The 23,209-nt window shown below is 46.4% G+C and overlaps 2 protein-coding genes across 4 annotated transcripts in view; one reads left to right on the forward strand and one right to left on the reverse strand.

The window, feature by feature from the left end:
• Nucleotides 1-1,786, forward strand: part of Nme7 (NME/NM23 family member 7) — a 137,737-nt gene extending 135,951 nt beyond the window's left edge. For all 3 annotated transcript variants that reach the window (XM_028758621.1, XM_028758627.1, XM_028758634.1), the window contains exon 14: nucleotides 1,502-1,786. In XM_028758621.1, the coding sequence (XP_028614454.1) occupies nucleotides 1,502-1,534 (33 nt within the window). In that variant the 3' untranslated portion in view covers nucleotides 1,535-1,786. The remainder of the gene's footprint in view (nucleotides 1-1,501) is intronic.
• Atp1b1 (ATPase Na+/K+ transporting subunit beta 1) lies at nucleotides 1,595-22,374 on the reverse strand. Its single transcript, XM_028758648.1, has 6 exons — nucleotides 21,781-22,374; nucleotides 17,597-17,725; nucleotides 7,700-7,855; nucleotides 6,366-6,550; nucleotides 3,798-3,881; nucleotides 1,595-3,020 (listed from the first exon to the last, which is right to left on the reverse strand). The coding sequence occupies exons 1-6, from the start codon at nucleotides 21,875-21,877 to the stop codon at nucleotides 2,757-2,759; spliced, it is 915 nt and encodes a 304-aa protein (XP_028614481.1). The 5' UTR covers nucleotides 21,878-22,374; the 3' UTR covers nucleotides 1,595-2,756.
• Between the last annotated feature and the right edge of the window lie 835 nt (nucleotides 22,375-23,209).

Raw genomic sequence — 23,209 nt, forward strand, 5'->3', positions numbered from 1 at the left:
CTTGACCTAGTTCTAGATGAAAGGACGCTTGACAAAGCAGGTATGTAACAAAAGCAGGTAGTCAAGTGTATGTTAAGTCAAAGAATGTAAACATTCGCCAGGCTCCTAACTGGTTCAGTCCTGAGAGGGGAGTGCCAGAGAGGTTGTAGGAAACGAGATTTGGGGAGAATCTTGAAAGAAGTAGTAGGTAAATTGGTGTGTGCCTGTGCAATAGTTCTAGAGCATTGGGGACACAGTCTGTGAAACCAGTAGGTTTGTCTCACCAAGACTATGACCCTTGAATAACAAACTGTAAATGGTCCTCCAGTTTAAAATTCTTTGGTGAGACTCCCACTCCACTCCCCTTCTTATTCAAACATCATGAACATAATTCATTCACAGCCTAAAAAAGGAGCTGTATCAAGGCTTGGTGGCACACACCCAACCCCAGGATCTACCTATCAAGCCCCAGTACAACCAAGGTTACATAGTGAGACCTGATCTCAAAACGAGCTGTTTCAATAAAATAAACCATCTTCTTCACTGGAGTGACACCTCTATTCCCATAAAGGTACAGCTGATTTTTTGAGAAACTCACTTTAATATGGATGATACTATTTATGAATTTTGCTAGTTCCCCAGTAATGAAAGAGAATTCCTATAACCCTCAAAGTTCGGCAACTGGGCCATTCAACACAGCTGTCTTTGTTACTTCCTGTTAAGTGCGGGAACTGTTGCTGTTCATCTGTCATCACATAATTTGCGGCTGCATACAGTGAGACAAAGTCTTACTCTCTGACCACTGAGTTCTGGGATCACAGGTGTGGTGTGCCACACATAGAGAAAAAAAAATGGGGATTTTTAGTTGGGAACAATGGGTGGGAACTAACTCTGTTACTAGTGTTTGTAAATTAGCTCTAGTCTTTCAGAGCCAGCTACCTCAGTAGCCTGAAGGTAGGAAGGAATGCTAGTGGAGCTAGGCCTTCTGCAAGACTCCTAGGTCCAGATGTCACCATCATTTTAATTTGCATGTCCCCATGTTGGCAATACCAAATCTTCAACTCCATTACACCAAAAAACTGTTCAGAAAGTACTTTTTTTGTCTTTTCTGACACTAAGACTAATTATTAAATATGGCCAAGTAAGTACTTAAATACTAAACCAGAGCAAGATGCATGCTTTTTAAGTTACTGAGTCTCAAATCTTACATTATTTTTTTTTAACTGATAGAAACATTTCTACACACACACACACACACACACACACTCAGCCAACACGCTTTGATGAGCTTTGGTTATTGTCACGAGAGTCAAGATTTCCTGTGTTCATTGAGTGGGACAGCACTGTAAAACACGTCTCAAAACCGAGCCTCAGCATTCCTTTTTGCCTCTTGTTAACTCGGTCATCTCTTGGGGAAGAGGTGTGCATCTAGGTCCCTTGGGCCCTCTACCCTCTCAGCGGGTGGCAGGTGGAAGAGCCCAGACCTGTATGTAGCTAATGACAACCTGTGCTTGCCCTTCAGGTCCAGTATTTCTTCAAGATCTTGGATAATTAGTCATACAGAGTAAAGACGACACAGACTGAGACGCTCAGACAAGTGAGTCACACACATGAGGAATGTGTTCATTCTTTTATTGTCCGTTGTGTTAACCTGACTGACACAAGATCAACAAGAGCACTGTACTCCTGGCAATTATTACATATGCTAGAACATGGATTTGCACTGTAGACAACATTTAACACCAGTCTATGGGGTACTGCATTGCTTTTTATAAAGTTCAAAATAAAGATTTTTATTTTCAAACAAGTGACTTTGGTTTTATTTCATACATTACACTTTTTCTTGCAGAAAAAAATAAAATTGTACAACTGCATAAATATAAAATTCTTCCACCATGAAAATGGTTAAAACATTCATAAAGACACAGCACCAGCACATGATGCCTCCAGAGAAAGGAAAGAAGGAAAAGGAAATGTACTAAGCAAATTAACTAGTCCCATCACTAGCCAAAGTGACGGGCAGATCCAGATCTCACACATAGCTTCAGAACACACTGGAGGACAAGGGGAAAGATGGCGAGACAGCATTCAGGACGGAGCACAACACAAACCATCACCTTTGTTTGTCTGTAGTGTCACTTAAGATTTAAAGGGCAGTTCCCCCATGACAGCCCACCCCCCCAGCCCCAGGAAATAAAGAAAAATAATAATAATAAAGACCTGATACCACAGGAAGAGACTATGGAGTGTGTTAAAATGCTCATTGATGGGCCGTTACCTTTGAGATTTCAGAGCCAAGAAAATAAGAAAGAAAGGAAAAAGTACCATGCCAGTTTTATTCCCATTGTGTATTTACACCTTGGACAGCAAACCTTGCTCACGGAAAGTAGAAAACATGATATGATAAAACATGGCTTGAAAAATGACCAGAATGCGCACCTCTAGTACTGTACACTAAATAAAACAGACACGGCGGCAATACTTAGGGGCCAGAACACTGCTTACTACCAGTCGGTTATGGAATCTAATTTACAGTAAAAATGGGCACGTCCCAAGGCTCAATTTTTATTTTTCTTTTGTCATTTACAGTAGAATAAATATTTTGTTGCTATTGCTACACTTTAAATTTACATTCTAACCTATTAAATGCAGAAGCTAGTGTAAAGCATAGAGATTAAGTGTAGGTCCCATACGTATGACAGTTTGTTCAAGACTAGTAGGTTTGTGTATCTTTTTTAACTTATTAAATGGCTAGTGGGAAAGATTTGTGCTTGTGATCAGCTCTTAACTTCAATTTTTACATCAAAGCGTCCCTGAAAACGGTCTTTCTCACTGTACCCAATGTTCTCACCATACGCCTTACACTCAACGCGGATTTCAGTGTCCATGGTGAGGTTGGTGAACTGTACGGCCAGCAGGGGCTGCAGGTACTTGGGCTGCAGGAGTTTCCCATAGTAGGGATAATACTGCAGAGGAAAGCCATAATATCCACCCATTCCAAAGTACTCAATGTTTCCGACTTTATCCTTATCTTCATCTCGCTGGAAACCAAAAGGACACACAATTTAATTTTAAGGGCACACACACATCATGAGTCTCATCTTGTTCTTACGAGCAAGACTCTCAACCCCATCGTAAACTGCAGTACAGGAAAACAGCCTACCCTGTGGTATGCCTACCTCAAGCCTCTCAGAAGCTAAGCCCATCGAGCACTGGGTGACATGGATAGGTGACACCACAGGATGAAGGTCAGTTCTAGCCCAAAACAGCCAAGAAACATCACAAGAGGGAGCTCTGTGCAAATGGAGGCACTGAGGCTAAGGAAGTGTTTCTTTCTCTAAGCTGGCTCAGCCTTGTGGGAAGGCCAGTAGTGAGAGGAACCCCTGGCTTGTTCTGGTGGATACTGTCTCTTTATGGACAGTGTCTTCAGCGATATTCTCTCCAAAGACTTACATAGTTGCCCCTTACTTCCCACATCCATCTCTTGGCTTGGTACCGTAGCACTAATTTTTGGCATTCATTAAAAAAGAAAGAAGAAAGTTGGCCCTAGAATTTAGCACATGCTGTGGGCTAGCTTACCTCTCGGGTCCATAAACCCACATTCTATTACATTAAATTCAGATATGTAGATATCTGTGTTTCTTGTGTCGGTAGACAAACTTGGTCTTGTTAGTCACAGTTCTATCCCTTTAGCTTGTATAATTCATCTTTAGAGCCTAACACCCAAAAGCAGTTTCTTGTATTAACATTGTCCTTCTAACGGTGAGGTGCCCCACCCATTCCTCACCCTGCCCCACTTTCCCCAAATGTGTTCTCACCTTGCCAGTGCACTGGACAGGTAGGACATTTGGATTATACTTCATCAACAGTGGGTAAGTCTCCAAGGATTCATTCTTGGGAGGCTAAAAGTAAAACCCACATTGGTCAGCAAAAGATATATTTTTTTTCTGAAAAATAAAACTCATTTGTAGTCCAAACAAATTCACATTGTTGGCAATAAGCTGCTGAAATAAGACATATCAGGAAGCAAATGCGTGGTCCCCCTTGCCAACCTGAGACAATTGTTTGATTTGTTTGAAACAATCACTACAAACAAGCTTCGAACACAGCTGACTTCCTGTAAGCCTGACTCAGGGCGATGAGGAGCTGACTGGGTGCCTGTTAAGATGACAGTCACCACATAGAGAGACTAGTGCACCTCTAGTGCAAGAGTTGGACTTCTGTACCGAACCATCAGTAAATACTTGGTGCTTTTCCTCAACAATGCAGTCTTCAAACAGGTTTTCACCCTCCACTAAGCCTGGGGGCAGTCTGAAGAAAAAACATTAGTTACAGCAAAATACCCAGCCCTCCTCCTCCATCCCTGGCCTATCTGGCTCCAAAGGCCAGTATGAGTATGACCAGATGAGTATGTATTGCTGGAAAGCAGCCATTTGCTTACTCAGGTTAGCCCTGCATCTGAGCCTGGACATAAGACATAGAGCGTGCATCACACACACACACACACACACACACACACACACACACAGAGTCTAATGAATAGCTGTACTGAGGGTCTGCATATCAGTAAGAAGTTCATATTTTGGCATTACTTGCTGAGAAATATAAGAAAATTAGCATCTAGATTTGACTCTTTGAGGAGGCTTTCTGCTACCAGTGTTTCTGCCTTGAAAACTTGGAAAACACTTATTGATCAAAGAGGTTGTCAGAATCTGCCCTCCAAAGATAAGGAACCAGGCACACCAATGGAAATGATGAGACACAGCAGTCTCTAAGAAAAAAACAATCCCACTGACAAACTAGCTGGGGATTTGGGTAGGAGGGACAAATGAGAAGAAGCAATGTATTAACTGGACACCAAAATATAGGTGTCAATGCCCATCACAGAACAGGACATCCAGATGTAGAAGACAGAACTCACACAGTGGGCCAGGCTGTGCCTCTGTTTAACATGTGTCACTGTAAGTGTGATGAACGATATTAAAACCAAATGACCCGGAGAGCAGAAATTGGCCTCGGGCTTCCTTCAGAAACACCACCCAGTTTCTCTTTTTGCTAGATTACCCTAGCTGTGTGAGTGTCAAGTACAAGCATGGGGTAATGGTCCCAACCACAATACTTCCCACTGCGTCTTGTCTCTGTGGGAAGATTAAAAATCTGTTGAAAGGTACACTAACATTCGAAAGAGATCCAACAAGACAAGCAGGCAGCCATTCAGACAACCAGCCATCCACTGACAACTTGTTCCTGCTTCTGGTAGCATAAAGGAGCTTTGATGTATTCTTTAAGGTAACTATTCCTCCTGGGTTTGGTGGCACACACCTTTAATACCAGCACTCAGGCAGGTGGATCTCTGTGTGAGTTCAAGGCCACCCTGGTCTCAAGAATTCAGGACAGCCAGGGCTGCCTACATAGAGATATTATATCTCACAGAAAGAAAAAGAAAATTCACCTTTTGATTTGATTTCCTTTTGGGTAGCAAATATCACGGATACAAATTGACGTGCAGGAGAAACTGAGCAAACGAAAGCCAGGCTTCAGAAAGGAAGTGGCTTTAACTCAGTGTACTGATGTTAATCCCCTCAGAAATAAAATGTAGGAATATGTCAGCCTTAGAGAACCTGCAGACAAAAGCTACGCCTACAGAAGGACAGCATTGCTTCATTCATGATCTGAGAAATAACTGTTTGGAAAAGCTGAGACAACACCAGTATTTCTTTCCCTTTGTGAAGAATTTCTCACAAAATATCATACAGTGGCAATTTGCTGATCAAGTGATGGTCACTTGTTAGAAACTGTGTGGTTATCAGAGGGTTATCAGAGGATTATCAGACGGTGGTATGTTCAGTTTGGTAATGAAATCATCATTCAGGAAAAAAACTTCTTTCTGATCAACAGACAGCATTTCTGAAATGCTCTTGTTGCTCCTTTAAGGACCCAAACCAAAAGCAGCCTGGAATCACAGCAAGCAACCAGGAGACCCTCACATGTTAAAATAACTTTTTTTATCTGGATGTGAAGCAGAGTGTTAAGAATAGGAACACGGAGCTGTGAGTGAGCACACCATAGTCTCATCACTGCGGAGAAGGGGTGAGGAGGATGGGGATCATACGGCCAGCCTTGGCTACAAAGTGACTGAAGTTAAGCCTGGGCTACATGAAATCCTGAAACACAAAAATCCAAGGCCTCAGGCACCAAAATTTGGCTATGGCAGTCAATCTGCAGCTTTAGGGCCTGGGATTGTCACCCTTGATCCAGGAGAAAGATTTTGGTGTACCACTACTGACTGACTGCACTTCAGAAGTACCAGAGAGCATGTTTTGAAACGTCCTGTCTTTTCATATCAGCTAGGCCCCCAAATGTGAGAGTATAAAAACAGCACTTGCCTTAGGTTTGAAGCCCAGCACTCGGTTGAGCTTGATAATGATGCAGGGCTTGCCCTCTCTGTAGCCGTAAGACTCATCGTTGAGACCGGAGCAGTTCCCCAGCCAGTCAAGCTTGAACCTGCACACCTTTCGCTCTCCTCGTTCGTGATTGATGTCTCCCCGTTCCTTGGGTTCACTGGGCACACCTAAAAGCACAAACACATTTACAGAGTGCACCAACCGTTCGCTCTGCACCATTAAGAAAGAAAAGAACTTCTTGTTCCTTATAAGCTCCCGTTGAAGACAGGGCTACATGTGGTGTACATTAGACAAGACTTCCCACAAGCTGCCTGCTCTCTTCAAAAGGTAAAGATGGGTTAGTATTAGCAAAGGCAATTGCTGGTGCACAACCCCAAAGCTAACCTGCTCACCAGCAGTGCTTCCTGGTCAGCAGAGACTGAGGCTCCGCTGGTCTTTCTCTTGTTCTAAGGCAGTGATTCTCACCCTTCCTAACGCACTGCGACCCAACCATACAGCTCTTCATGCTGTGGTGACCTCCAACTCTAACATTATTTTCATTGCTACTTCATAACTATTATTTTGCTGCTATGAATCATAATGTAAATATCTGTTTTCCAATGGTCTTAGGCCATCCCTATGGAAAGAGTCATTCTACCCTAAGGAACAGAGACCCCTCAGGTTTAGAACCACTGCTCTAATGGATTGCCTAGCTACTTAGGGGCTGAAGGAAATCAGACCATACTTCAGCACCACCAGCAGCGACAACATTTTCACAGACCCACTCAGATTTGCTCAGAAACAGGGACAGTACAACAAGGATTTGAATTTAAAAGGCCATCAATACTTTTGAGCTGGAAGGTTTGGGTCAGAATTTTCTGGAGGTACACCTCCCAATCAGAGGGTAAATGGTCAAGGAGGAGATGGAAGTCATCAGTTTTGTCTTTGGAAGCTGTACATTCTCCTCTCATTACAAGCACTTATTCAACTGGGAGATGTTCTTCACGCTTCACGTAAAAAGCCAGAGAAAAATGAAATGAATACAGAATTTAAGTCATGCTGCAGAAAAACAAGATATATATATTTCGTTGTATATTTGATATATATTAAGTATGGCTATTCTTATCATAATGGGCATTTTATTAAATCATCTCCCCTTCATGATATCTCCTTGCTTATCATTTGTCCCTTTTTAATTATCATGAAGTAAGGTGAAAACCTTGTGTAAATTCTAACAAGAATTCAGTGACATTGCCTTTAAACTACTAAAGCAACGAAGCCAAGTGACAACTCGTCCTTCTCAATAGTGGGACCACGTGCATCTGTGAGTCACTTACTGCCACAATCCTCGAAAATCATGTCATCCTTCTGGGCTGAATCTTTGTACTTTTCCAGGAACCGAATCATGTTTAGCACATAGGCCTCGTAGGACTTGGGGTCATTAGGTCGGAAGGAAATTTCAGTCTTTTGGATCTGAGGAATCTGTGTCAATCCTACATCAGGGAAGAGTCAGAAAGACAGTCACTATTAGTCAGAAGGCAACCAGGAGACATCAAAAGCAGGCGTTCCCTGCACAAACACGCTTCCCTCGCCCCCACTTGACTCATGGAATGGGTTAAATCCCCACTTCCCTAGTTAATTCTGATGGCATTTAGATTAGGTATCTAAATGCAGTGATGACGATGGCATAGTAGGCATTAACCTGTTTTAAGAATGAGAATACCACTTGGCAATGAAAGGCAGAGTGTTCTGTCCAAGGATTCAGAGAAAGCAGGAAAACCAGAATTTCAACCCAGGTGTGCAGTTCTCCAAAGCCTGTGGTTCTCTAGTGTCCTTATATGCAATCATATTTAAAGTTGCGTTGCTAGCAGCCAGCATACAGCTGGCTTTCCCTTCAGAAATAGCACGGAACTGTGGAGCAGACACCTGCCCCTATGTTCCATGTCAACGAGTTAGAAAAATCTCAGTCTCTCTAACCTCAAGACTGCTCCACAGAGACAGTCCTTTGGCTCTTGTAACCTAGGATAGCTTCTTTCACCTTCTAATGGGGACTTCAAGATATATATGCAGTTGCCAATACAAATGTCTGAGCATGTCAGCCCTGTCAGAGTGAAATTCAAGACACATGACATGGGTTTGCCTTCTCTGCTGTTAGTCTCTCATCACAAGCCTCTGCCCTTGTAGTGTTCTCTAAATGGGCACCTGGACTATACTACACAATAGCTCCACATCCAGGTCAGTGAGTTGGAAAGGTGATCACAATGACATTCTACCCCAGAACAGACAAATAAAGATACCCAATTACATTCCAGTTCCAAATAAACATGAGACAAGATTTCAAGGTAATCAACTAGCCTGTGTTTTCTGTTGTGACATCTGGTAGCCTCACTCTGTGTTAGAGGCCTGCTAGTCAGGAGTGATACCTGACCTCCTTCCATCTCCTCCTGGCAGGTAAGAGCACCCACACCACTCTCCTCACAGGCTGGTTCAACAGGTAGCCTCATAAGATCCATTCCAGACCTACCTGGGCATAACCTCTAAGCCCAAAGTACCCTTGTTTTAGAATGATTTCTCTGGAGGATCAGAATTTAATAGTAGCGACATCCGTGCAGACAATGGCATAATTCAAGTGGATGTGCAACCAACTCAGTTAATAATTTGCCAGAACCATCATGTGTGGCACTCGACACAAGTTAAAGGCAATAGCTGTTAGTTTTTCTAGTAAGGACTGCCTTGAGCTTCAATAGTGGTTATGTGCCCCAACTGCAGGAGCTCGGTGAACAGCTAGCCAGGGGGATGGCAGAAGGGAGGAGATGAAGTGAGAGAGTAGAGTTGGGAAGAGGAGTGTTCAAGATGACAATGTCAACATGGGCAATAAGCACCTTCTTGGGCAGCATGGTGGCATAGGCACCCTGCTATTCATTCCAGCACTCATGGATCTGTATGTTCCAGGCCAGCCCGGAACAAGTTCTAGGCCAACCAGAGCTACACAGTGAGACTTTGTCTCAAACCAAACAAACAACAAAGAATCTTCTTGGGGTGGGCCAGTGAGGTTGCTCAGCAGGGAAAGTACTTGCTGTACAAGCCTACTGGCCTGACTGGATCCCTGGGACCCATAGAAAGGGGAGAAGAGAAAACGGACTCCACAAATTATCCTCTGACCTCCACGTGTGTATACCATGGCATGTGCACCATGCATATAACAGTAATTTTTTTTTAAATGTAATGAATCTTCTTGAAAAGTCAAAGGACACAGGGAAAAAGAGCTGTGGCCAGGTGGAAAGGAATTCTATTCAGAATTAGCTCATAAAGTCTTCTGCTTGAAATAAACAAAGGGTACTACAATTAAACATTCTCCTCCCACCACCACACCATCCCATTTTTCAAGACAAGGGTCCTCTGTGTAGCCTTGGCTGTCCTGTAACTCATTTTGTAGACCAGGCTGGCCTAGAACTCACAGAAATCCACTTGCCTCTGCCTCCCCCAGCGCTAGAATCAAAGGTGTGCACCACCACACCTGGCTTGATTAAATATTCTGTAAAAGCTCCTAAATCAGGAAAGATTGTTTTTATGTCTAAATCAATCTCAATATATTCTAGACTTTTTTTTTCTTTTTTTTTTTTTTTTTTACATGACATGGGAGGCCGGCCCTGTGACTTACCCATTGTGCTATGAAGCAAAGCAACAAGAACCAGTGACCTCTACAAGGAAAAAGGCATTGAGGGAAAGAACAGCAGCAGCCAGCACTGGAGAGCAGGGGGACAGGGCCGAGAAACAAACAGGGCAGGCAGCTAGAGGGCCGCCCATGCCCAGGCTGAGTAGTAAGGAAGACATAAGTCAAGGTGATTTGTCTGACCCTGGGGAAGTGAAGGGCACAGACCAGTGCTAGAGAACAACAGGGAGAATGGAGGTGTTTTCCTACAACAGCCCTGGGATCCAGAGAAAGTGGACTCTTGAGAGGCAGTCATGCCTAAGAGCCAAGAACAAGTGCCTGTGAATTTCACAGGAAGAACTGGACAAAGGGTAGAACTATGTACACAGGGTTATCACAGGGCTACTCAGCTTCCCAGGCCCAGGAGGAGGGTGGAGGCAGCTGGAAGGGTAAAGAAATGAACGGGATCAAATGTCAGAAGGCTAGGAGCAGGCCTATCTATTTTTTCAGAAAGGAGGGAAGCCAGGAGAATAGAAACTGCAGCCAGCTGAGGAAGGGCCACCAGCGTGCTAAGGAACAGCAGTGCAAGCTGCGGTCCCCAGCAGAGCAGGAGACACAGCGAAGCCCCACCCTGCTAACAAACCAAAGAGAGTCCGACAGACAAGCTGTACCCACTAAAATGACCTCAGGGTCACAATGAAAATAAACAAGGTAGGACCCAGGTGGCAAAGCAGGTTCAACCATGTCACTGTCCCTTCTGCCCTGGCATCAGCTGGAATTCCCCACTACCTCTCACTTTCCAGCTGTTCCTCTGTAGTCTCTTTCAGGGGCCACTTGAGGTGCCATTTCTTAGGTGTCTGTATGAGGTACAGCGATACCACTTCTCAGAAGAGCAAAGGACCATGGGATTACAGAGAGTCCTTGTCATTCTCTCACCATCCCAAGTCAAGGTCTCCATTAAGAGACAGAGTGACATGTGCCAGCCTCCCAAACATGAGTTCCTGTAACTTGGTCCTTGTTTTTCAGGATCTCGGGTTCACCCAGATGTGTATGCAGGCCTCACTTATGAGCAAGTACGTCAGCTGCCCGTGGCCTGCCATCTGACCTGTGAAAACGGCATGGACTGTAGTTACCTGCGGTGGCACCACTGACCCAGAAGAGTGACATGCAATCAGTGCCATCCTTTTCTAGTCAAGGCAAATAAATAACAAAACCAAACGCTGGAACTACACCGATTTCTACCTCATAGCTCAAATCCCTACCCCCACCCCCATCCCCAACTTGTCAACTGCTGTCTTTGCCAGCTGGTACACCTACATAGGAGCTTTTGGCCTCTGGTTTTTCCTTGCCCACTCCTAAAGCTGTTGGTAATAACTGAACAAGGGTGAGCGCTACCTCAGTGGTAACTCCCAGAGGCCAGAGCAGAACACCCAAGCTCTGGCTATGGTTCCAAACCATGGGCCCTGAAGCAGATCTTGCCTCCTGACTCTGTTCTAAGTGCCTAAATATCCATTAAGGAGGAGAAGCTCAATACAGCCTTGTTTTGCCATCATCAGTGAAAACTAGTCCCGCTGTTACCTAGCAAAGTTACTTATGGGAACTGAAACAATAATTTGAATAATGTTAATTTGGGGTTCTTACAAGTACTTCAGTTTTATATTAAGATCTGGAATATGAAAAAAACAAAAACCTCTGGCTTTGCTGGGTGGCTGGTAGCACAAGCTGTCGTCCCAGCATCCAGGCAGAGGCAGTCATATCTGAGTTCAGGGCCAGCCTGGTCTACAGAGTTCCAGGACAGCCAGGGCTACACAGAGAAACCTGGTCTCAAAAAAACCAAACACACACACACGCACGCACGCACGCACGCACGCACCTCTGACTACATACTTGCCCTTTCCAGATGCACCTGCCTCTCCTGACTCCACAAAACGAAGGAGGCAAACACCCCCACTTCAGGCTTTAGTGTATGTTCACGGTAGGGGGAATGAACAGAATACAAAAAAAAAAAGAGGCTTTTCATTAACCAGCATTTTGTTTCCAGTTAGTCCTACAATGTAGCAAGTTTGTGATTTCTCAATCTGCTCCCAGAGCTGAAGTATCTAAAGGAGAATGTGGCCGTTTTAATTCCCAAAGCCCCCAAAGCCGGCTACTTGGACCCGTCATTCAATACTTCTAATGACTCAAAGCCAAATACTCGTATACAGGGATCATCTTCCATAGAAACCTCAAAGCACGGGAAGCTAAGAGAAATGTTCATGTGAGAATGGCTCCTTACCCATTCCAGGTTGAAAGTACTTTCCAGTTACCTATACACACGTGCACATTTACAGTTACACATTTGGAAGAGTACCTCCCTTTAAATGTCAATATGAACAACCTAGGTGCTTTATTATTTTATCTGTGGGGTTACTATTGACTTATCTGACAGAATTCTGGGACCCAGTCCCCTTCCACTTACCTTTTGCCTCAGGATTAGCATGTGACTTAGCCTGGAGTAAGTGGTCTGCCTTGAGGCTACAGGCCCATCTATAGTTTAGGTTTACCCAGACACCTCAGGCCTGCTCCCTTTGAAAAGTCTTGGAGGAGCAGGTCACCCGGTGTGTAGGGACATTGTATCTTTTAAAAGTACAATTTCACCAGATATTGAATGTGACGCTTTGGCTAGCTCATGATTGTGTTTATTCCTAAAACAAGGAAGGTACTACCTCTTTATGAAAGGGAAGGCAATAGACAAGTTCTAGGCATTTTACACCATGGTCTTGTGTTTGGTTGGTTGGTTTGGTTTTGCCAAGGTTAAACAAAGAACAAGTATATACTTGACTTGTGAAACTTCAAAACACAACATTCCCTATGTAACGAATACCCTGAAATCTGATGCCTTAGTATGGATGATACTCTAGGGGGCCTACCCCTGAAGGATGTGGGGAATTTTCCTGGTCAGAAGCTTTTGGGTAATAATACGTCACTGGATACCCTTCATTGCCCAAGCCTCTCTAGAGTCTGGTCAACATCAAGTGGCAACTTCTAGCATGACAGCCCTCAATGGCCAATGACCTGTCCTCTCCTTTCTGATTCTACATCAGCAGAACTGAAGGTGTGAAACCAACCGTCTTACCAGTGCTTACCCAGAATGGAGTTCTCTTCCTGTGAGAATGCCACAAGCCTGAGGTGACACTGACATATCTGCCTTTTCCTTCACAACCACGTCCATTCCTGGTTAGCTCCTCTTAACAGAGTTCCTAGCTCTACTCACTCATCTTCAAACGAGTGAAACCCATTTTTCTGCAGTTCTGGGCTGACCTGAAACTTGTGACAATCTTCCTGCCTCTCAGCCTCATGAGTACTGGGCTTAAAGACATGAAGACATTCTATACCCGGCTTTCCAAAAAATATTTTATGTTAATCACTGGGCTCCCTGCATACCTAGAAGACTTTAGAAATAAACTACTTGGGCTATCTCCTTTGGTAATAGGTTGGCAGGATTCACAGGAGGGTGGGAAGAGTGAACAGAAGTCAAACCCAAATGTGTGTCAGCTGGGTGATCACAGACCAACTGACTGACAGGAAATAGTAAAAAAGCAAGCAAACAAACAAACAAACAGAAACAAAAAAGAAAATCCCCCTAACACTCTGAAGGTATAGTTCCTCCAAATCACAGGGAGAAGCTGGTTCTACTCCTACCTCTGAAATCGGAGAGGACCAATCACCATGGAGTTTGAAAACACAGTTTTTCTGAGCCTGAAGTGTGCTGAGGGGTGAGCTAAGATGGCTGTGCCTTCACACACTGGCTTAGCTATGTTCCATCCACAAAATGGCTGCTCCTGCTCATGTTTGTCCACCCCACCTTCCTGCCTCAATTCCAGTTATCCAGGTGCCAAGAATCTGACCCCTTTAAACTGAGTTCTCTCCTCACTGAGCCATCTTTACAAATAAAACAAAGAACCTCCCACAACTTAAAGAGGAAGAACAGAGAATACACTTCTACCTTTGCTCCAGGAGCAAGCTGGGTGGGAACTCTGTGGACTGGGGATGACACACAGTGACCTTCGAATTCACTGCACAGCTGCTAGTATAACTGGGGTGGGGGATGGGTAACAGCCCAGGAAAGACTTTTCCATTACACCACTAGGCAGGCCATCAGGTGAGCAAGGCCTGGTGAGCAAGAATGAATACACATGGACTACATGAATGCAAGTACATGTGCACTGGGCTTGACACTCTGCAGCACGGCAAACGGCAGTGTCTCTCCCAGATCCAGCCGAGGGGAGACACTGCCATACACCCTGCAAGAGAGTCTCCTCTGGACAAAAGCTCAGAGGCTACATGGCAGGTGTAGGAGTGGAAGAGGAGAGCTGGCTACTGTGTCATTTAGATTCACCAGAGGCTCTCTCTGAATGTTTTCTAATAGACTGATATTCAAATCCTTTTCAGGGAAAGCTAAGGGCGGACTGACACCATGAAATTTAAGTCTGCAGCATCCCTATCACCCAAAGCTGGCTGTCTGGAAATCCAGAGCCTTCTGCTTCTAGAGGAAGGAGAGACACAAAGGACAGAGGCTGCTGCCAACAGCTGTATTTAGTTTACCTCTGCTAAGTACTAACGTTCTGTAAAGATCTCCTGTCTAACCATCATAGGATATTCCTCATAATGAGACTGAGGTTTGGTATGGTCGGTGGTGATGAGTGGTGGGGGCTGGGCTCAACTTATAACTTCAGGAAGCACTAGTATCTTTGAGCTTTGACCACTGCTTTAATACTTAGTACATTAAGGCAACAGAAAGTTAGAAGTGATTTTTTTTTTCTTGAGCTATGAAAATGGCTATTTTACAATATGTGTCGACATCTCATCCAAGACTCTGCTTTCTGGGCGGAGTGAGCAGCTTAGATCTGACATTTACAGCAGTAGGACCTTAGAAGGAACAGCAGCTACTGCTGGGGTCCAGAAGTCACATGACTGGTTTGTCCTTCCATTTCCCTTCCATTTTGTTGTCTTTCCTCTCTCTCTGTGACTTTCCCATTTGGCCTCTTAGCTTATTCATTATACAACCTACACAATTATAGCAAGGCAGGATTGCCACAGCTGTATCTGTGTTCCTCCCCCCCTCCCCTCCCCCAACACGATTTGGAAAAGATCTAGTTACAAGGTATTTCAATGTGTAAAAGGCATGCCACAGCTGACTGGCCGGCCAGGTTTGTATTCATGCCCCAAGGTCAGAGGACAACACAACATAATCCCTAGTAGCTTTGAGTGCTACGATTGTACCACTTCCCTTCTACATTGACTGAGAACTCCCTCTTTACTCAAGACAAAAATGTAGGCTTGGAGACATTAAGTGTAAGCCAAAAGATGATCAGAATACACTTCACACATTTATTCAGTCTGCAGGATTAATGAACCATTAGTACCTCTCAACATCTGTTCTGAAGGATGGGGTCCAGTTAGGGTCCCTGAGGGGGTGCAAAGTGCTCAGAACTGTCCAGGAGCTGTATTTTTCACTCTATTGACCTGATTCAAAGTTACCATCATGTTTGAAAAAGTGTCAGGAGAGGTAGAGAAAAACCCACAGGGTTAGGGCAGGGTGGTGTGTAGACTCTGCAACTAAAGTAAAAGCTAAGGACAGACAGAGACAGAAGTCACTAAGAGAAAACCACAGAGGAGATGACTGGGAAGGTGAAGGACTGAAGACTTGGCCTGTGACTCAGACCAAAGGACAGGAACGCATATTTCCAAGATGAGCCACTCACATTCTTTGGAGAAGTGGGGGTTTGTCAGGTCAGCCCAACTGCTTCGAGCACACTAAATATAGGTACTCATAGGAAAGGCTGGGAAGAAAAGAGGGAGATGGGGTGGGGGAAGGGACTGAGCCCCTCAGACAATCAGGGCAAGGTCAACTGCAAATCCTTACTTAGCATCAGACCCTTGGATTACTTATTTTGGAAGGTAATGTTACTTTTCAGAAAAGTACCTGGAAAAGTTTTTTTTTTTAAATTTTATTTCATTATTTCTGCCAGGCTTGGTGGCACACACCATTAATCCCAGAACTTGGGAGGCAGAATCCTGCAGATGGATCTGAGTTCATTCTTTCAAGGCCAGCCCAGGCTACAGAGTGAGTTCCAGGACAGCCAGCACTACACAGGGAAACCCTGTCTCAAAAAAACAAAAACTAAATAAATAAATGACTTATTTCTCCAAAATTTATAGCCTTTTTTAAAAAAATAAAGTTGACGTTTGCTTCAAGTTTAAGTTATTATAAAACAGAATCATGACTGAAGAACAACTTAGTGGCAAAACAAAAAGATAAGAGCTCTGTATAAAATTACTACGACTACTTGTGCTGACGTAAGGATCCCGGCAGAAGAGGACGTGAAGACAGGCCTTACGATCACATGAAGCAACATAAAACACTGAGGATCCTAAAGCTGTCAGCACGTTGGAACCTTGCTCGGCCTTTCCTGAGACCCACCTTTTCGTACAGAAGTGTTGCAGGCATCTGTGCATCCCGAAACAGGTCGAGTTCACTGCATATACTTACACGTTCTCTTTTTTCACTTCCCACCTAAATGTATCTGAAATTATCCTGGGTCTTTCCTTGCGCCTGCGCCGGAGGACTGTTGACCTAGTACTGTGAGGTACTGTTTGCCACCTGTGCATTCTGCAGTTCCTTCTTCCTTGTTCCCAAGGAGAAGTGCAAGACATGTCTGCCACGGGCACCTGCTCAGTGCTTGCACGTGTCCCCCAAGACTGTCACCTACAGATGGCTGTTTCCAAACCATATTGCCCACATAAGCCTCATTGCCACCCCCAGCTGCAACCTCAAGGTCATTTATAAGGTGAGAAAGTTACGAAACACGAACCCCTTTCCTCTTCCCCCAGCTCTAGCCTCCAAGCAAAAGAACCAAATAGTAAATTTGTGCTCACCATTGCCCACCAGCCTGTCATTTAGCCCCAGTCTTCCATGGTATGTGAGGACCAGTGTGCAACACTGACAACAGCCAAGACCCCTCTGAACTCTTGTGGAGGATTGCTTTTCCCATGAAGACTCCTTCCCCCCCCCCCCATGGAATTTTTAACTCGGACAGAGACAGCCAGGCTGGAAAGAGGGCTCACAAAACCCTAAGGGGGCTATTGATATATGGAAAGAGGGTGTTTGTGTTCAAGGTCAAATCAGCAGGAGAAACACACACACACAGCGGAATTATGGTTCCTCTCTGTGGGCATGATTATTTGAAGGATTTATCACAAGTGAAAAAACAAATGTGTAAGAGGCAAACAGGCCCTAGAGTGAACCCGCTGACCAAGCGCTCGAGTGTTAAGCCCAAGGAGAATGAAGCCCAAAGGGACCTGATGTGCTCAGTCACACAGTGGGGCTGCATGCACCACCCTCACCCAAGAGCTGTGTAAGACAGACATCTGCAGCCAGCCATCTGGAGTTGAGCCGCAGTGCGGGCAGGAGCTATGGCTGCAGCAGAGCTCCTGATTCCTCCCCGTGCTTAGCTTGAAGCTCTACTCCACAGTTTTCTGAAGGCGTCCTCTTGGCTGGATGTAGAACCCTTTTATCTCTGGAAAACTCCCTGGGTTTTACCTGGTGGGGCCACGCGGTCCTGGTATGTGGGTTTCAGCTCACTGATGGTAAGCAGCATCACTTGGATGGTCCCAATGAAGATGCCAGCCAGGCAGCCATAAAATATCACGTAGAACAGAAGGATCTTAACTGTGAGGAGAACAGACAGAGACGGCTGTGATGTACTTACAGGAGCACGGAATCAAAGCCTAACCTTCCCAAAGACGACCACAGACAGCTCCTCCCGGGTTCCTCTTCAGCCTGTTTCTCTCAGTAATCAAAAGAGGGAGCCACATTGTTTTGGAAGGCAGAGGTGGAGAAATGCTCCAGGTAGCTGAAGGGCTAACAGGAAGTCACTTCTTTTTCTGAAAAGAAAATCAGCAGCAAACCTGCAGCTGCATTCGCACGCTTACGCAATGCATCTGACACTCAGCGGTGTGTTCTCTTAGGGGCTTCGCTTGCTGATCCCCCACGCCCTGTGACAGCTAAGAACAATCAGCTCAGAAACACAGGTGGAACTCTCCTTATCAAGTCCCTCTGTCTACAAAGCACTATCTTTTTCTTCAAGGACACAGGGCGGCGACTGGAACCAATCAAACATACAAAGGAAACCCTATGGCCGCCATTTTTTTACCTCGTCATCTGACTAGCAGAGTAAGGACTGCTTGTGTAAGCTACATTTTCTTTTTCTCACGGTTAACAGAAGGCAGGCTGAAATAGCTACAAATGAACTTTAAAAATAAATAAGCAAGTAAGCAAACAACAAAACCACCTTAAGCCAACATGAAGCCAGTAGACTGGAATAAAGCTATCAGTTACTGGTATACAAGGATTATCTCCCGATTAGCAGCGTAGTAACAGGCTGTACTAGGCATTGCCTGGCTGTCCTGAGCCAAACAACTCATCTAGAAGGGGAAAGTAGAAGCGAGAAACCTGTAAGGTTATCAGAGACATGATTGCAAAGGGGGGCACAGGTTCCTTCTAAAGGGTCTCTGAGAAAACGCTACAGGGTGAAGGGATTATTAAAAAGGTGTATTTGTGCATGTTGGGAGGGAGCCAGGAATGAAGTGGACACACGAGTTGTGGAAATGAGCCACACAGCCCTCTCCATACATGGAAAAATACCAACTTTCCCCTCAGGAATACATACTTCAAGACAGCAGTATTCTGGAGCTATTGAAACAAACCAGAACACACATAAAAGCCCACACAAGCGTTGATCCTCATCCCTAGTCTCCCCTACATAAAGATAAAAGCAAAAATGAGAGGAGGCTACATCGTCTAGAACCACAGCCCCCATTCTATCCCTTCCTCCCAGCAGGACAAGGGTTAAGAGCTGCATTTGGTATCCAGGCAGCGGTAGGCAAATGGCAAGCTTGTGACGTCAAGGGATCTGGAAATTTTTTTCCAGCGAATGAAGAGGTACAGAGTTGGTGTAACCCAGTCGGCAAGAGAGCCCCTGAGAGCCTGGCTTCTCGGCTGTCGTCTTGTCCTGCTGCCCTTCCAGTGCCACCCTGGGTGCTCTCAGCTTAGCCACATTTGCCTCTCCAAACAACTACAACCTTTCTACTTATACCCTGGACTCCAGGTAGCTAATCCTAACCCAAGAAGGCACAGGACTGAGGCTACTGTTTAAAAGACAAATTGATGGAAAAATTAGTCATTTTACAAGCGCAATGATTAAGTTCAAGAACATATACACCCTTTCCACTCTGCCCACAGAAAACCAAAGCCGAGGGACAGATTCTGCTGCCACTAGACAGGGACTTGGTAAAACTGTCACTGCAGTAAAGTCACTTGGTTAGACAGAGCGCAGCACGCATGTCTAGTGGGCTCAGGCAATGGACTCCCCAAGACCAAGGCTACCAGTGCCACAGAGAAACAGGCACAAACAAAGGCTAGGTTAGTCCCACCAACCATGGGCGACATGATGTTGGGGGCTGGGGCGTCAGCTTTAGAGACATTTGTTATCCTTTAAAACAAATTTTCTTATCCTTCTATATTTAAAGAACAAGGAATACCAGTTTTGCAAATATGTATATCTATCCTTTAAAATGCCAAAAATAAGGTTTAAAAAGTGGCCTGGGAAACCAACAGCAAATCTAAAAACCTGCCAACACATGTATTAACTTAGTTAAAAGGCAGAAAGCACAACGTGATTTGTAAGTTGTGATCTCTCCAGCAGGTGACAGGCTCGAGCCTCCTGCCGTCCATCTTGGTGAAAAATCTACCTATAAGCAAAAAAATGAAGCCAAGGGCATCCTGCCCTGGTCCCAAGGGCATCCATGTTGGGCCCAGAGCTGGAAAGAGAGCATCTCTCTCTATGAGATAGGAACTGCTCTGCCATTTCTTGCATTGTTAAAAGGGCACAGATAGGATTGCACAAAACACAACCTGGGTCTCGAGCTCAGCATCCACAAAATGGAAGACGAGTTACAATGGCTGCTTCCTAAGCCCGTGGGTATCACTACCTTGCTGGATGTGATCATCAAGACCACACAGGCTCATTCTTTCTCCCTTTCTGATACGGAAGGGCTATCCCATTAAATGTCGGTTTAAAGAACAAACTGTTCCATACTGCCTTCCTTACCCTCTAAAGCAAATATTATTCAAAGAAGGAGTGTGAGATTGGAATGAGGAAAGAAATATGTTTTAAGAAATGGAAAAACACTAGAGGGCAAATTTCACAAGGTACCTGGAGTCCATGCCACCCCTGGTCCTGTGATGCTGCTGCTGCAGGGACCAGACCACCAAGGAAGGCAGCCCCAGCTAACCTGGGAGGAGGGGCCAATTCCGCAGTGCACCTCCTAGCTGAGTTACAAGGAGTTGCTAGGAAATGGCCCTGGCTGGTCATACCTCACACTTCTTCAGGTTTCTCCTTCCACATTACAGAAACACAGGGACACTATGGGCACACTCCCATGGAAGAATAGTCTCCCCAAATAAAATGGAACATAAAGTGAAATAAAAAGCTATCGATTTAAGACTCCATTTTCCCACGGCTCAGGGATGCCTATGCTTCCTTGTAATACTGTGGAATGAATGAGGCTTCACCTTGACTAACCTTGAAGTATGATGCATTATTAACCCTTTATTTTTGTCAGTTGGGAGGCTTCCTAACTGCATATTTTTCATTAAGGAAAAAAAATCATATATCCCAGCTTCTTCCTTTTCAAAATGTCAGCCAAGCTTTGTTTCCCTGACTCATTCTCCGGCCTATTTCCATAGACCCTCCCCAAACAGAAACACCGCATCGCTAGTTTTCAGGGTTCCCTTAGTGACTGCAATGCTGCTGCTATAGGGGAGGGAGGGGGAAGGAGGCGAAAGAGGAGGTAGAGGTGCTGGTGGTGATGGTGATACTGGCGAAGGAGGGGGCAGTGATGCAGCAGAGGGGAGTTCCCTCCCTCCCTTCCGCAGTCACGACTCATGGATTTGTCTACAACTATGCCCTTCAAAATGACCTTAAAAAAAAAAAAACCTACCCCCTTTCTGGTGTAAGGAGGTTAAAAAAAAAATACGGTATCTAATTTTCAATGGGGTATGAGGGGATTCCAGCCAAGGAAGCAACAGGCTGCATGAAATATTCTAATATAACCTGTTTCTTCATTTGTATCACGAAGATCTTAAAAACACCATGTCTAGCCACGGCTTAAAAACGGGCCATGATATGGAGCTCACTGGGCCATTTCTGGGCTGTGATGACTGCAGTGTGTGAAGACTGCAGTGTGGATGCATTTCTCCTCCCCGTTCCTCTCCATTCTAGATTTATTTCTAGGCTGGAAGAATAATGCTATCGCAGCATCGTCTGCATTAGAACAGGTAAGCTCATGAGTTCTGCCCGGAGCCCCAAATCACATTTTTCTAAGGTCTTGGGAGATGGAGAGGGAGGGCACATACACAGTCCCCTGAAACCTGAACGAATTTCCCAGGAGGGAAGGCTTAGGAAACGAAGATTCCCTACCATGCCCAAAACCCTCAGTCTAGCTAGCTCCAGCTCCCACCCGAGCCGTATCCTGGGGACCCCCCACATTCGTCACTGAATGCCAAGCCCAGGCCCGCGCGCTCCTAGCAGCACCTACCACCCAATCAGTAATACCCTGGACAGCCCCGTGGGCGCCGAACTGTCCGCAGTGCCCGCGTACAGGGATGCGCCTCCTAGGATAAGCCAAGGCGCCGACGGTGAGAGCCGCGGAGCGCGTACTTACACCAACTACCACCGGTCCTGCCCAAAAACTCCTTCTTCTCCGAGTTCCAGATGAATTTCTTCCAGCTGCCTTCCTCCTTGGCTTTTCCGCGGGCCATGGTGTCTGCTCAGCAGTGGCGGCCGAGGCCGAAGGAGGGCGAGTGCGGCGCGCGCCTTGGCGTCCTTGCGGCGGCTGCTCGGTGTCCCCGCGGCCCGGCTCTGTCTCCGAAAGCGAGACGCGCCGCTGCCGCTGCGGCTCTCCGAGTGCGAGGCGCGCCGCGGAGCAGCCTAGGCAGAGCGGGAGGAGGGGGAGGTGCGGCGGGGGCGGAGGGAGGAGGGAAGAGGGAGGAGGGCGCGCGCGGGTTGGGCGGCTCCGAGCCCCGCACCTAGAGGTGGGCGCGCGGCCGCTCTCGGGCTCTCCCCGCGCTCCGATCGCCTTCCGGGGGGCTCAGCGGACCCCGCAGCTGCTGCTTCAAGCTGTAGCTGTACCACTCTGTCTGCTGTGACCTCTGGCGAGATGAACCAGGGACAAGGAGGGAAAGTCACCGGGAAGGACAAGAAGAGTGGAGCGCGGGCTCGGCACACGGGCGCGCAGGCCAGGAGCCGAGAAATTGGCTGAGGGCGCACGCCCTACCTTTACTATATACCGCGCCTCCACCATCCGTAGCTCCGCCTACCGGCGGCACTGCAGGCCAATCGCCGACGCCGAGAAGGCGGGACTTGAGCCCCGAAGGGGCGGGCGCGGGGCCGGCACAAAGGAGCCGGCTAGGCTAGAGGGGCTGGCACGGCAGCAAGGGTGCGGAGAGGGACTGGGGGCGGGTGAGTAGTGCTCCCGCAGCTCTGCTGGCCCTCTCTCCTCCCCGAACTGTCCCTGGAGAACTGCCTTCGTCCCCCCCCCCCACCCCCTGCGCGCGCCGATCCTGTGGCCTGCACCTGCGTCGTTCTCTAGGAGCCTAGGAGACCCCAACCCCTTCCTCGTACAGGTCTTACCCCCGTACTCCTGGCCTGGGTTTACTGCAGGTCCACCTCCCCTAGGCCCTGGCTAGGTGGGGGAAGGTCACTCTAGAACGCTAGTGACTCTGCCCAGCTCTGCTCCGCCTCTCTGCTTGTGCACCTGCCGCCCCCTCGCACTCTCTGCCACTGCGGTTGCAGTTCCGGCCCGTCCCTCTTCTGCAGGCCAGCCCAGCGGGCAGCCTCGGTTCCTAACTCCTGGTCTGTGCTTCTTGTGGGCGGCCTGAACCACCTCAATCCGGACAATTGCCAAACCCACCCTGGTCTGTAGCTGGGAACCGGTTGTGGCTCCTGCCAGTCTAGACCCCGGGGAACAATTTATGCACGTGATCCAGCCACCTAAGACTCTCCTGGCCCAGGTCTGTGGCTGGTATTCCCGTTGGCTTACTGTTCTATCTTACTGGAGGTACCCCTACCCTATACTGTAGAATTCTTGGAAT

Source organism: Grammomys surdaster, unplaced genomic scaffold (assembly GCF_004785775.1).
Source record: "Grammomys surdaster isolate TR1022 unplaced genomic scaffold, NIH_TR_1.0 130, whole genome shotgun sequence".
In the NCBI taxonomy this organism is placed as follows: domain Eukaryota; kingdom Metazoa; phylum Chordata; class Mammalia; order Rodentia; family Muridae; genus Grammomys; species Grammomys surdaster.

What these genes read in the sequence shown, in the direction of transcription:
- Atp1b1 (XM_028758648.1), bottom strand. Translation starts at nt 21,877, where the DNA reads ATGGCCCGCGGAAAAGCCAAGGAGGAAGGCAGCTGGAAGAAATTCATC. An exon ending in GGACCGCGTGGCCCCACCAG is followed by an intron (nt 7,856 to 17,596) that starts GTAAAACCCAGG and finishes TCCCTGATGTAG; the next exon opens with GATTGACACAGATTCCTCAG. An exon ending in CTGTCCAGTGCACTGGCAAG is followed by an intron (nt 3,021 to 3,797) that starts GTGAGAACACAT and finishes TTTGGTTTCCAG; the next exon opens with CGAGATGAAGATAAGGATAA.